Source organism: Drosophila eugracilis, unplaced genomic scaffold, assembly GCF_018153835.1.
Source record: "Drosophila eugracilis isolate 14026-0451.02 unplaced genomic scaffold, ASM1815383v1 contig_445, whole genome shotgun sequence".
Classification (NCBI taxonomy): Eukaryota; Metazoa; Arthropoda; class Insecta; order Diptera; family Drosophilidae; genus Drosophila; species Drosophila eugracilis.
The window spans coordinates 833,770-849,288 of record NW_024573311.1 but is presented as its reverse complement, the minus strand read 5'-3'; the positions used below and the strand labels follow the sequence as shown (position 1 = coordinate 849,288).

General features: G+C 41.7%; 1 protein-coding gene across 1 annotated transcript; it reads left to right on the top strand.

The window, feature by feature from the left end:
• The first annotated feature begins 12,553 nt into the window (after nucleotides 1-12,553).
• On the top strand, nucleotides 12,554-14,344 carry LOC108110497 (cuticle protein). The gene is made up of 2 exons (XM_017219577.2): nucleotides 12,554-12,807; nucleotides 13,280-14,344. Exons 1-2 carry the CDS (start codon nucleotides 12,796-12,798, stop codon nucleotides 14,267-14,269), a joined length of 1,002 nt encoding a protein of 333 aa, XP_017075066.2. The 5' UTR covers nucleotides 12,554-12,795; the 3' UTR covers nucleotides 14,270-14,344.
• Nucleotides 14,345-15,519: the final 1,175 nt, after the last annotated feature.

Genomic DNA, 15,519 nt, shown 5'->3' with positions numbered 1-15,519 from the left:
GGAGAATTAGCCACCCCCGTTCCAAAATCCCCGGCGAATGTAATATGCATGGGAATTTGTGTGAGGAGCAGTTGATGTGGTGCCAAAACGACAGGATTTTATGCGCATCCAGTGTTCACAATCCGTGCACTCTGCATTGTCCCCTACTACCCCTTGTCTACGTTGTCCCTGTGACATGACGAAATCAATGCTTCTCCCTGTCCAACTCTTTGCGAGAGTTTTTCCCATTGCCTGCAGCGCATAAATTCAATTTGCCGATGAGCGTGCACAAAAGTATGCAACAAAATGGCAACAACTCGATACAGACACATACACAAGCAAAAAAAGGATATTGAGTATTTGAGGGGCAAGGGAAAGGGGGGGGGGAGAGGGAGTGCTTGGGTGGGGCAACATGTGTATGACGTTTGGCAGACAAGAAGCATTCGATAAAACGCATTGAAATTGCATTGTGGAAATTGTGAGCAGTTGAATGGCGAGATTTACAGTGGCCATTGCCAATGGAGGGAATGAAAACTTCTGGGGGGGAAAAACTCAACGGAGGGAAAAGGGGGGAAAGGGTACCAAGGAAAATGCCGTTGAGGGCATCAATTCTTATTGTTTAAGAACTGACGTAAAATCTCAGCAAACGATGACATTTTTACTTGGCATTGTTCGAACGTTTGCTTAAATTTATTTATTCATTCGATTGGGGTTAGTTATAAATGGATTTTCCTTCTAACTTGGTAACAGAAAAATAAGATTACGTGTCTGGTGTCTGGGTTTCATCAAGATAGGTAAATTAGTCAGTTTTAGGCAGTCAGGGAGATGATTTTAGCATATTCAGTAACCTAGTTACACGATAATGATTGTAAATATTAACATACTTTAAAATTAAGATATTTCCTCGGAAGAGGAACTTTTCGGTGAATATAGAGAATAATATAAACTTTTTACCAACTTTCTTTGAAGTTTTAGTTTTGTCCTATAGTTTTCAAACTCTGTCTAAAACAATGGCTTAAAGCTTAAGGACGTGCATAATACGAAAATGTAAGCTTAAGACCTATCTTAAGAATATCTGGGTTAAATCTCTCTTTGGCTACTTGTTTAGTCCTGTGATGGACCTGCTGTTTGACATGCCGATGGTTGTCCTGCTATTTCTGTGTTAATTAACCACAGCTACGGGTCATCTAGCCTCGACTTATGGCGGCTGCCAAAGGACATGGAGACAATCGCCTGCCGAGCAGCTGCCTCTAATTAATCAACCAACACATACGCGCACAAGGACCAAGGTACACACTTGTAAGCCAACGCAGAACGGAATCGTTCCCCTGCAGCTGTCAATAATTTGGCACGTCCTCTGACCCCATGGCTTTCCGGCTATTTCCCTTTTGTCCTTAAACTTGTCCTAGTGCCACCCGTCGTGTCAACTCGACAATGAACCGCATCCAGAACCATTCCAACACCCACAACCTTTCCCCACCTTTCCGGTTCAGAGGAGGTCCATCTAAAAAGCATTTCGTCGAACTCAGCGCCTACTTAATCAAGTGTAACATGGACATGTCCAGGCTCACCTGCCGTTTGACATATTGCGCGATGTCTCCCCTCCTACTCGTGACCTTCAGTGCCTGCCGTGCTTTGGCCGTGTCCTTTGGGGACTCCCCTAACATGTCCTTCGGTCAGCGTGCGCTGCTATCAAATGTCAAATTTGACATAAACAAGTGTTTACATAATGACAACAACAATTTGCGTAATTGTCACAGGCATCCGAAGCAGCAGACGATGGTTCCACCAAGGGTTCCAGCATCATCACTACAGCTCCGGCCCTGTCGAATGTTCAAACAGTGGAGGAGCAATCCTTGCACTGTGTCCTTGGTAGTCACCCCTCGATTGAGGGTTGCATTCCACTCGGATTTACATACCCTTTTGCCCTTCCAAAGTTGTCACACGGCATACTAGAAATGTTTGCCGGCACTGATTAATTGATGGGCATGTGGGTCCCTGCCAAGATCAAGATGGAAAAGTCTTTGGCCATTGTTTCGCAACGAGGGAAATGTAGCCAACTTTTTAATTTCATATTCAGGTTTTCCAAGTTTAAAGAGTTTGTTATACGCATTAGCTTTCAGAGTTTTAGTTTCTTTAAATAGGAAAATTTTTAGATCCTTTATAGATTCTTAACTTTATCTCTACAAAAATATTTTCAAACTATATTATCTTTAAGAAAACGATAAACTGAAACTCATTCGTTATTCCGAGCTCGATAATCCCAGTCCGCTTTACGTTAAAACAATCAACTTAAGCATAACCAGCATCTTTTCCAAGTTTTCTCGGCCTCCCAGCATTATTATCAAAATACACACCCAAAAGGAGAAAAAATAGAGGGAAAATAGCAAAACGAGGTATTGTGCCTTATGCTGGAGAAAAGTTGATTGTTTGGCCCTTGGGCTATTTGCTTTCTTGATGAAATAATTAAATGTCATTCATTGAGGTCGTTTGCCGCTTATTCTTGGAGCGCCATCGCTGGACCTCTTTGCCGGACCACTTTTCTGCTTCCTGATTTCCGGCCGGGCCTTGTGTAATTGTTGACCACTTTCGCATATCCTTTTTGCGCCTTGTGCTGGCTAATTTGTGCAGACAACGCCTAGGGGTAAGGACTTGGGTTCTACTCGGTGCGGGTCCTTTTGCTTTTGATTTCAGTTATATATAGTACACACTGCCCCGTCCCCTTCCCAGATCGTCCAAGTTCATTAAACTTTTTGACCAGGCTGCGCCATTGGTCCAGCTAATTAAGTGCTGCACATCCTGGCCCGGGCCAAGTTTAATGAACTAGTCCGGAACTGACGTCACACCTGACGCATCCCGTCTGCGAATTAGCATATTCATAAGTGTCACGTCAGATACAGCCGACGCATCAGATGTACTATACAGATAGAAAGATAGCTAGATGGATGGATGGACGGATAGGATAGACAGGCAGCCAGACGACGGGCAGCTTGACAACCAATTTGCTGCAAAACTTTTGGGTCTTGGCCAGTTTTCAATTTGATGTAAGCCACGAGTTCAGACACCAGCCGAAGTTTCAGCCGAGTTTATTGCCTTGCCTGGCAAGTGGGCAAGTGGCAGCATGGAAATCAATTCTAGCCCTATCCCTGGAAAAGTCGCGCCTTTGGCCACTAAACTGCAGGTGGCCCCACTGGTCTCTCTATTCTTGACTTGAAAATGTGACTTTTCCCCGGGGCGGTACCCGAAAGTCTGCGTAATGTTCTGCCAACTTTAAAACTGTCAAATGGACAAGCCGAATGCCAACCCAAAACTGTCAAAAGTTATGAATTTTCCATGCACACACACAGAGTATCCTCTGGATTACAATTAATGTAAAAAAGCAATTTGAACGTCCAGTAGATGTAGATGGTAACTGGTAACGAGTATTTGGTAACTGGTAACTGGTAACTAGTACGGTAACCACAGCTAAACATTGAAAATGGGATGGCCAGGCCGCCTTAGGCACCACATATAAATCACATGAATTTATTATGATGATGGCATAAATCATAGAGCCATGCAATATATAAAATTGCACCAATTTTTTTTTTTTTATAAGGGAAGTTTTTGTTTTCTGTTGAGGCATCAACTTGGGGGCATTGTGTTCGTTGTTTAAGCGCCGCAAAATATGCAATTCAAGCGATACCAGTTGACAGCTGGGAACAAGGGGGCAAGGATGGCAGTGGACACATCAGTGTTGTCTTTCTAGCCGGATCATGTAATTTATATATAGGAAATTCTTTAAGGTCTTAATTACTTATGAAGATACGTGGTTTAAACTAAGATTTGGTAACTTTAAGGAACTGTCAGTTTTCTGAAAATGTAACTCAGATATCAAACTTTAATTTAGTTTTTGTTTCCTTGGCTTAGCTTATTGAAAAACCTTCAAAAAAGCTTTTACCTTTAATGATGTTTAATATCAGACATAATACTTCATATAATAATAATATTTTCAAGTTAAATTAGTATTTACCTTCCCAAAACCCTAAGTAAGCCATAAAATAAATAAATTGTGTCTAAACCATAAAACGGAATTTAAATGTCTGGTCTGGACAAAGTCCAAACTCTGTGAAAAGTTTTCCGTAGTTTTAATTACCTAGAAAAGTATTATTTTAACTTTCTTGTTTTTGGCTTACTCTTGGTAGTTTAGTAGCTAGTTTATTGTTTTTTAACTACTTGTAGTAACTTTATTTGGCGAATCTAGCAGCTTCACGGTGCTGACATGGCGGCACCACTCGACGGCAGGGCAAGTCAGGTCAGCTCCTGTCAACGAATGTGGCTGGTCAGGGATCGCTAGGAGGAACTGAAGCAGGGACGCATCGGAATCAGGAGAAGGAGCAGAGTGCACCGCTGCGGCGAAATGTTCGGACAGCTCGGCACATGTAACCACCCCATATGAAACGAGCCAGAAACGTTTTGGCCCCCATTGAAATGGGCTCCTTTGTTTTTGTGTGCCGGGCCTAAGCTTGGGGCAACTGTGCACTGGGAAAACGGGAAAGTGGACACTGGATACTGGGTTCAGGATGGGATGACCTACACCATCATCATCATTCCCCATTCGCAATTTGTTTTTAGTGGCCTGTTTATGTTGTGAGTATCGCCGCAGTGGCTGCTGTAGTAGTTTGGTTTAGTAGTTTGTAGTTTGTAGTCTTTCGGCGGCTGTCACTTTTCATTGCCCCAGCATGTTCATAATTTCCATGTTAATATTGCCCTTGAGTCGCAATTCAGCAATGAAATTAACTCGACTGTGAGAGTACTGTGTGTGTGTGTGTGTGTGTTTTGTTCTGTTCTGCGGTTCGCGCTAACCCCATCGCCATGCTGGGCCAACAAAAACATGTCCATTGCAATTAGCATATGAGCAACAAACCATGTGTGGCCCCAGCATTGTGGGCGCTCGGGGAGCTTGCGGTGAAATTGTGGGCGTGGCGAAGCTTGTAATTTATGAATTTTATGGCATTCCTGTTTAGGGACTCGCGCCGGCAGTCGATGATGAGAGGGTGGTCAACTAGTTGGCCGCACTTTTAATTTGATGAATAATCATCTTTGGGGGATTTGGTTACGAAGGGTTGAAAACGGATTGAAAGCTCCGAGGGGATGGTACTTCCCACTGGGAACGTAAATAAAATATTGCCCAGAATAAACAATGAAAAAATTAGACTATTTTAATATTATTTATTATTAAAATATTTGAAATTTATTGATAGTTTGGGAAAAAAAGTGGAGTGCAAACAGAAAAACCTGTAAAGCTGTCCATATCATAAAGAATACCCTTCAAAATTGGAATGTTAAAATGTAAATAAATCATAAAAAAGGGTATTAAAGGATATTTGGTTAGTACACAAATATAACAAATATATAAGTCAAACTAAATATGAAAAATATACAGATTTTTAAAGGTTTATTTTAAACGTAAAGTTACTTTAAGTTAAGTACACCTTTACAAAGCTTAAGATGATATCAATAGCGTAGATTTTCTGCGTGAAATTTCCCCCCTTAAGATACAATCCAAGCTGTACGTTGTCAAAACCATTCGTAGCCTTTGCAATGCCGGCATTTGGTTTTAATTTAATTGCAAACTTTCATTCGATGTGGTTAGGCATACTGCATTTGGTGTATTATTCAAATTCTAACAAATTATGCATATAAATTTTCATTTTCACTTTTGCCAGTGCAAACATCAGAGTGCTCCTGCAATAGCCAACTTTTTGTTTTGGGCCTGCAACAATAAAAGCTACAACTGGAGCTACATTAAACTGGGAGTTTCTGGTAGCAGCGGCGGCATCAACAACTTTAAACCAGCTCGAAACTCACAGAGTCCAAAAACTGGCAAACAATTTGCAAACAAAATATAAATTCTGGAGCATACTTTGGGGAGCATTTAAAAAATGTATGTGGTCATGCGCCTCCTCCACACACCACTCTCTCTTTCTATAACGAACAACGCCTCTGTCTTTGCCATATTGTTTAGCCAACGTTGTGAGGCCGGTTTTAAAGATGGATTCAATGCGAACAGTAATGGAGTCTGGTTAGTTTGGGAAAGTTTCATTCCAGATAAGCAAAGGAATTTCAGCACTTATCATATAGAAATTGGCAATCTGTTGGTGATTCCGAAAGGGGTGCTGGGTTAGGAGGGGTTTTTGGGAAATTTTATTGTTTTGTTTTCGGAAAACACGACCATAAGTTCTGGGGAATTTTAAAGTGCGAGTAGCAATCCACGACGGAATGCGGGATGTGTTAGGTGGAAAATGGGAAATGGAAAGTTGCAGTGCCAGTATTCTGCATTCGACTGACAGGCAGTATCCTTCTCCTACTCCTTTGGTGGAGCAGGACGACGAAGAGGATGGGCAGCTTAAACTATGCATCAGCAATCTGGGCTAACAACAAACTTGGCCAAGAGTGAGACTGCGCTTGGGTGTGCTGCATATTTTAAAGGCGCTTAAGTGCCGGCAAAAAGTGCAACCTGAGCACCCGAGAGTGCCAGCCAAACGGATAGAGGAACGGAAACGGGAAGAGGCTTCTGGGTGGCAGACAGACCCCCGACATGCGTCGTCATCCGACACATCACTCATGCTGTTTTTGAGTCCTGATTGTTTTGAGTGTCTGGCAGCGACAGCACCCGTTGCACCAGCAACAATGGCCCACAGAGAAAGAAAACAGTGACAAATTCCATGCTATAATATTCGACATTCGGCTTATTAAATATTTATTTAATAAATTTATTAAATATTATTAAGTAACTTTAAAGGTCCCTCAAAAAATATTTCACTTTTGTTATGTAGATTTCTCTACTACCTTTGAAAACTAAAAGTATTCCTTTCTCTGTACAGTAAAAATTGATTGCATTTGTGTCTGCCGCCAGGAGTCACTGAATCAGACAATGTCGTTGGCTTGGCAAGTGCAGACTCTTGCAACGGCGGCCCACTTGTTTATGCCTAAAAAGGTACTGTGCATAGGGAGAGAGTCCTTGGACTTGGCACTCGACATTTGAAAATCACCGCCCAATCGTCAGTCGCCCAGTGCAAATAGTCAAACAATGACAGTTTAGAGGATCCAGGCCCAGGACAATCGTCAAGTGTGGGTGCGATAATCACTGCTTCGGCACCGTCGACACCTTTGGCCGCTTCAAATATTGACTATTTTGCATATTGATTGGCCTTTGTCTCCTCTTGCCGGATTCCCCTTTGTTAGCCCTTCCAAAAACCCTCGTCCTTTCGTCCTTTGGCAGTCAACATGCCAGCGACACCTACATCATCAACTTGTTGACACTTTAGCATCAGCAGCTATAGCAGCAGGATGCAGGATCAGGACGCGAAGCAGGAGGAGCAGCTCACGCGACATCCGCTCCGGCAGTTCAGCCCGCCGTATCCGTTCTTTATGGCTATGAAAAACACTTTATGCACCAAGCTACGCTCTGCGTTGACGTTGTTTGACATTGTAGAAATTGCTTTTAATTAAAATATTCTGCGCGGCAAATATCAGCGCGCATGCAGTACATTTCAGCGAGCGGAGTGGAAAAAAGGAAAAGCGGGATATAAACTATATAGCGCAGCCTTAGAGAGCCGTTCCTTTTTTTTATTCTCCTTTCACAGAGCTGCACATTTGTATAACAAAAGCGGAGGAGTGCGTAAACATTGTACGAACACTTAAATAAATATCGTTGTTTTAGGCTTTAAAAATTTTGGAGTAAATGTAGGCTTATCTTTAGTTATGAAAAATAAGGAAGAAGAGCTGGGCCTTATGATTTTTTAGAAGATGTTTACTTATTAACTTAACTTAAGTCTTATATATTCTTTTCTATACATCATTTTAATAATCAAACACCAGTCATAAGAAGTAAGTTAAAGAACTAAAAACTATAAATGACTTTTCTATACTTCTAATCCCTTGTATTTCCCCAGTGCACTCGACAAAGGACCGGCATTGTTCGTTTGAAGAGTTTATTAGTTTAATTTGGTATAAAGCGTTCATACATGGCTCGAATTGAATTTGAATTTGGCTCAAGCATATTAGACGGAGCTAATCTAACCCTTGAGTTTCCTTTGAGCGTTAAAATATCTTTTTTGCTAGCTGCAACACTGCTGGGAAATTAGCTGAGGACTCCCCCCCTCCCCCTGGCATGTGGCAATGCAATTTATGTTGATTACTTTGCATCTTGCAGTTGACTTCGACTTAATGAATGGATTGTGCTGGCATGGCATCAAGGCAGCGGGGTATCTCTAGATTGGATCTGCAGGGGAGTTGCCGAGAAGTTGTCAAACAAGCGGGGTTATTTGTTTTTTTTTTCTCCCCCGTTCTCGAGCAACTGCCAAATCCGCTTAGCAACTTTATAATTAGCCAAACCAGAGTCGTTGTCGTTGTAGGCGTCGCATTGTTAAGCCTTCGTCAAGGGGCCACAATGGGCGATTGACTTGGGGAGGTTCTTTTCGGGGCGAATGCCGTGATTGCATAATCTCTAAGCTCGGTCAGCCAGCGAAAACGAGAGGGAGGACCCGGGGCCCAGTAAAAAATCAATGGAAATAAATCACCGAAAAGCGTGCGGCAGACTCGAGTCTCGTTTTTTCTTGGTTGCCTTTGCCCAGACAAATGCCACGTCAGGCGACGGCACTCGCCCAATGAGATCTACTCCATAACATGGGCGTAGAGAAGGGTAACCAGAAATCCGCATTCTATTGAACTATATTTTTAATTTTTATTAATAATTATTATTTTTTTATAGGTAAAATTGTTTAAAAAGGCAAGATTTATATATATATTGTAAAGTAAATCTATTTATTTTTTATCTATTCCTTAACTTCTTTCAACTTTTCTTGTCACCATCTTAATATTTACCTTCCTTTAAGAACCCTTTTTAAAAATTTCCAGCTCCACCCGTGACGCTGAATTTCCCGTAATCGTATCGTTAAATTGATTAATTTCTTTATTTGCGCACCCGCTGAAAATTGCGGTCGCCTTGTCGTTTCGAGATTGAATGAATGACTGCGAAGGGGTTCGCCTGGTCCCCGAAGCAATCAAATTTGGGATTAGACAGGACTGCGATTTAAAGGGACTCCCAAATTTGCATCAAATCCTCTCATTTTGGAGACACATCTGTGGTGTGGCAATTGCCTTCGGCAAGTTTTCACGCAACTTTTGTCTAGAATGCCATTGAAAATAGTGCGAATTATCTTGTATTTCCAGTATATACATTAGTTTCCTGTTGTTGTGGCTTTCGTCAGAACGTCAGAGCCTTCCCTCTTCGTTCCGCCCACGTAAATATGCCGCCTTCCGTTGCCGCCGGCGCATATTTTGATTTTGGCTTCAACGCCAATTTTGATGGATTAATGGGGCTGGGGCGACATTTGTTGTCAGTGTCGGCATCTTGGCGTCAAACAAAGGCGTGGTCATAGCTAATGGCTATGGGGTAGAGAAGGGGCGGTTGCGGTGGCAATGGGCGTGGTCGCCAACGATTTGCTCCGGGTCGTTTGTCTTATCCCGCCGGGTTGGACGGCCGACAATTACGTATCCGCCCGGTGCGCAATGTCTGTACTTCATTCACAGAATGCGGAAAGGTGATTATACGCTCGGGGTTCTCTAATGTTGATCGATAGGCCAGCGCATATATTAACGCTAAATTTGCTCACAATATGGATGGAGTTCCTGTTTGATTGAGAGAGAAAACCAAAAATAAATCTTATGAATGTTTTGAGTAACAAAAAATATAAAACAAAAAATGTATAACAAAAAACACCAAATAAATAGCCTTAAAAATAAGTAAAATATATTTATAACTAGAATGGAATGATTTTAATATTAATCTTAAAAAAATAATTAAATATCTCAAATTTGTATGTTATTGTTAACAATCTAACTTCAATAAACATATTTTTTAGGGATATTTTTATATTTTTACCTTTAATAGAAATTTGAATAAAGTTCTCTATAACTATAACTTTGGAAGACCTAATTAAAAACTGATATTAACCCGATTTCATTGATACTTAAACAGAAGAAGATTCAAAATTTGAAAAGACATTTGGCATATTAGTTTTCTTTCTCTGTGCCAAAAAAGCTAGCATTCTTCGGGCTTAAATACGGGTGGGAAAACGTTTGCACCTGGACGGGCTTTCCGTGCGAATGGTTTGCTCAATGACCAAGCTCAGACTCGCACAAAATGTTTACGTACTCGTATTTGTGTGATTCTTGTGTAAATTGTCTGTGAAAACGGCCATGGAGTGCTTCGGCTCAGCATCAGCTTCAGCTTTGCATTTGCATTTGTCTGTTTTCAAGTCCTTCACATTTTCCCACACTAGCTGTGATTTCGTTTTTGCATACGTACATCTCTTCCGTTTCCTCTGCATCTCATCCTATACTATCCAATCCTATCCAATGGTATATCCTCCTCCTCCTTTCCGGGCAGCACACACCGATGCTCATTTCGCCAGCGCCAACTAAAAATGCATTTCCTGTCAAGTGTAAAAAGGAAATGATGTGATGCTCTCCGGCTCTAACGTGCAATCAATCATTGCCGTGCCCGTTTTCACCCGAAGGACTATACCCCTTCCCCCGTCACCATCCTTTTGCGGTGGCAAAGTCAACATAGGCGGGTTTATTAAGTCGGGCAAATAGTGTTAAGTATTTGTCGAATGTCAAATGTCAGTCTCCCTTTGCCGAGCTTAATGGTTCCCCTCACATCCTGGCCAGCCGCACATTGGATTTTAATTGCCACGCCGATAGGCAAGTGATTCGCCTGTCCCTGACCCACCTGATCCACCTGGAACCGACCCACTTTATCTCACTTTTCATTCCGTCACCTGGCATTGATGTGACATTTCCGCCTCTCACGGTGCCTTCTCAATTAGAGGGTCGTTGCCAGAAGTGTTTACTATTAACCCTCCAACACACCTGTCTAAATTAATTAAAGGGTTAAGGGAAAAGAGGTTTTATTTAGTTAGCAATCTATATATTTATTTAAAAGGTGTACTTTTTAAATAAATTACTGGTTTTCTATTGCTAACAGATTCGTCTTTAAAATATTTAATAGTTGTAAAATTTACGAAAGGAATATGAACCTTCTCAGTAACTTCATTTCCCCAGTATTTTCCTTTCAACCAGTTTTACCATATTTCTATATAAGAATGAGAACCATGCGAGGCATTCACTCAATCGAAATCTAAGCTCTTTTCAGGCGTGTCCTGGGGCACTTTGGAGTAATAGCGGGTTAAGGTAGGTGGCTTCTGTTCGCCCCCCAAGTATGCCATTCTCCGGTGGCAGACTTTTCAAGTTCAAGCATGTGATATATGCATATATCCACATATTCATCGCCCCTCCTCCATCACTCCTTTCGCCCGATATGTGTCTCTTGTCTGCCTACGCATCTTGATGGCTTTGGGCTACGTGTTCGGACGCTGTAATCGGATGTTTATGGCCCACAGCAACCTCACGGACGCTACACGCACTTTCAATTTTGTTTGGCTCCGGACGGGAGTCATTGAACGGCGATCTCTCGACGGCGGTCTCTTGTTTACAGCCATCCGGAGACAATTGTCGAGTTTTGTGTCCATAATGCGGGCGGCGGGTTCCTTGAAGGCGCTTAATTACATCGATTCGAGACGCCCAAATGAGTTGACAACTTTTTTTGGGGAATTTTCTAAGAGAAGCCCCAAAGAGCAACCTTCGGTTCTTTTTGGGTATTATTAATTAAGACCCATTTTCTATGACCCAATGAACGGTTTGTTCCTGCTTCCTAACCTTTTTTACCTTATTTTGTTTTGTTCAACCAGTTTACAAAAAAAAAAACAAAATGTAAAAAGAGGCCTGCAATTAGTAATCCGATTTGGCCATTTCCAGGCTTGTGTTTTTAGTCCACTAAATTCCGAGTGCGAAACAGCGTGAAACTGTGCCAATGTCTGCATGTGGGGACACAACGTAAACACCAAATGGGGCAATAATAAATTTTCTAAAAAAGAGAAATAACCGAAATAAAACTGAAAATCATGCAGCCAATGAAGCAAACGCCGCTGACATACAAACGCCTCGAGCTGAAAGATAAAGTTGGAGGGTCCGGAGGTGCTGACAAGTCACCTTTATATACATATATTTTAGAGGCGGAGGAGGAGTCGGTGGGACAGCACTCTGGGACAGCTACAACCTGTGACAATCCGTTGGCAGCAAATTTTGCGCTCTATTGGCGCGCGGGCGCATGTCGCCAAGAAAAACAAAATGATTGTCAAGTGCTGAACTCCAGCCGTGATGTAATGCCTTGCCACCCGAGGAGGAGTGTGGTGTGGGTGTGGGTGCAAGGTGCTGAGTTGACAATTGAAAAGTTAATTGAACGGTGCTCAAATCGCAATTAATTACCAGGCCAAGAGTAGGCCTACAAGGAAGCGCCAACAAAACTCCATGGCCTGAACTTGACATCGAAAATGGAGCAGAAAACGAAAATGAAACCGAAATCGAAACCTCAGCCGATGGCGATAGCAAAAACCGCGGACAATAAGACAAATTACCCCCGCAAACCAGTTTGGCCCGCAATTGTCAAATTGTCAACCAAGATACTTTTGTTACCGGTTTGCTCTTCGGTTATATTTTGTTTTTTCCAGGGCGCCACTTCTTGGGGCTAATTCTGACGCCCCATATAAAGTGACGTGCGCCGGGAGTGGTCGACATCATTAAGTCGACGTCTTTCCAAGAGTCGGACGGATACGTAGTCGTCAGTCTCCAATCGCAGTCAGAGCTTCCTGTGCGGCACGTGCCATTTCATCCTCGAGCAATCCCAAGTCCAAAGGAAGTGTTTCTACAATGGCAGGCAAAGTGAGTTTAATAAAGTGGAACTTTAACCAAGCCAACTTCGATTTAAAAGGCATTGCCTTTGTGGGAATAATAGTTGGCTTTTTAAAGGAATTTCTTTACTTTTATACAATAATATCCTTTTCATAAAAATGCAACTTAGGGCATTATTATTTATAGGTTACCTTGTTATTCTATATGGACCCAAAAATGTTTATCCAAATCAATTCTTTTTATTTGCATAATCCTATAAATAAAAACAATCTATCTAAAACTGATATTGGATTTAAAACAATTTGCTTTACTAATTTATTAACTTTCAGTATAACTTAAAAGAGGTTTCGATTTAAATTTAATTAAATACACCGCGCCTTATGGCATTTTCTTCCCTAAACCAACTACAAATAATGTTAAAACACAAATTGGTTAAAGTTAATAATTAAAAAAAAGTGCTACTATTTTTATTATTTCACTAATTTTATCTTTTTCAATGCAGCTCCTGACAATCTTCTCCATTCTGGCCATCGCTGGATCCTGTTGTGCAGGTTTCGCGGCCACCTATGCCGGTTACCACCCTGCTTTTGCCACCTACCAAGCTCCAGCTGTCTACCATGCCGCTCCAGTGGCTCAGGCTGCTGTCTACCATCAGGCGGCTCCCGTTTACGCCAAGACGTTGATTCCAGCTACTCCCGTGTACACGCGGTCCTATGCCCTGCCAGCTCCGGTCGTTAAGACGGTGGCTGCTCCTCTTCCCCTGCCCGTTGCTGCTCCAGTGTTGAAAACCGTGGCTGCTGCTCCAGTGGTTGCTGCCCCAGTGGTTGCTGCTCCAGCTCTGAAGCAGGTTGAGTTGGAATCGTCGCCGCGTTATGATTTCTCCTATGGTGTCCATGATAGCATCACCGGAGACATCAAGAGTCAGGTGGAGACCCGCGACGGAGGCAATGTGGTTGGATCTTATTCCGTTCTGGATGCCGATGGTTTCAAGCGTACTGTAACCTATACCGCTGACGATATCAACGGATTCAATGCGGTGGTCCAGCGTGAACCAGTTGTCGCTGCCCGTGCTGTGGCTGCTCCCGTAGTTTCAGTGGCTTCTCCAGCTCCAGTTCCCGTCCATGTTCCCGCTCCGGTAGCCTCCCTGCCCGCTCCAATCTACTATCCCCACCAGCAGGTGTTTGCCCCTCAGCAGCAGATTCAGCAAGTCACCGAACAGCAGGGTGAAGTTGTGGAGGCTCCAGTGGCCACTCAGCCAGAGCTGGAACCCACGCCCATCGACTATAACGAGGGTCAGGAGCAGCAGCAGCAGCAGCAAACCTATCCCCAGGACCAGCAGTTCCCGCCTTTCTCTCCGGCTGGCGAGTCCTCCCCCGCTCCCGATAGCGATGATTCCGATGTGGTTGAGGCGCGATCTGCCCCTGAGGCCAGCAGTAGCACCACCACCACCACCGAGGCTCCCGTCACGGAAGAAAGCAAGAAGACGGAATAGATTGGATTATGACCGGAAATGTTGTTGAACGAATTGCGAAAATAAAAATCAATATTTGAGATAAAAAAAGGTCTATGGTTTTAAGTTCAAAAAGAAAATCAATCAAATATATTCAAAATTAATATCTATCAAAATTAAAAACTTAATCAATTAATAGTTTTGGCACCCAGCAAATTATTTGAATATTTCACATTTTTTAATAGTTAATCTGATTACTCCTCAAAGGAAGCTGAAAACAAAGCAAAAAAGTTTAGCAAAAAGGGGCAAATCTATTGAGAGCAGTCAGCTCAAAAAAAGTTTTTTATATCTGACATTCGTACATAAATATAACAGAATTAAAAGGTCATTAACCAGGAATGTTTGTGCATTTATTACATTATTATTGATAAACGTGAGATTAAATGGATTTAGTTCAATGATAACCTTTTTATTGATGAAAAAACAATGAAATTATTTTTCTTTTTGGCAGACGAAAAAGCAATTGTAAATTTTATCAAATTATATTTGTTCAGTTCATTGCCTTTCTACAGTAAAGTAATGATTTAGTTTTTATATTGTTCTAATTATATAAAAGAATTATTTTAAAACCACATTAAAAAAATGTATTTCTTTTTTTCCAAAGTTTACATTACTCATTAAATTAGATACAAAATCAATTTTACCTAAAACCTTAATTTTAAAATCTAAAATCTTTCTTAAAAGAAAAAAGTTTCTATGTAACCATTCAAATTTGAATTAACGCGCCTACTTTGCAGACTCAGCCAACGGCTGAACAGCTGAATGTGGTTTGAACGTGCACGAGTTCCACATTCCACAAAAATGTTATGGAAATAAAATTTGCGCCCCTGCCGACAGCGATCGAAACTAACTGATCGCAGAGCGTTTACATTTAAAAAGTATATCGGTTTAGTAAAAAACCCGACAAATGAGTTATTAACTAAACAACAAACTATTTGTATGTAAAAATAGTTGATTTTGTTTTGTGACTTTTGCAAGACTTTTGACTACGATTTTTGGATGCGCAACAGTTAATAATTTAAAGTTAACAGCAATTTAACATTTAATGTAAATAGACATATATCGATAGTTGGGGGATAAGATCGATTGATCATCGGTGTTTGCCCGCCTCTATGGCCTGACTTGCTTGGTTTTTTAAATCAAACGGTAAATCTGGCGGCGCCAAGTAGGCATTGACTCCAGTTTCGCTTTGATTTCGAGAAAGTCTACGTGTTTTTAAGCACAGTTCCACC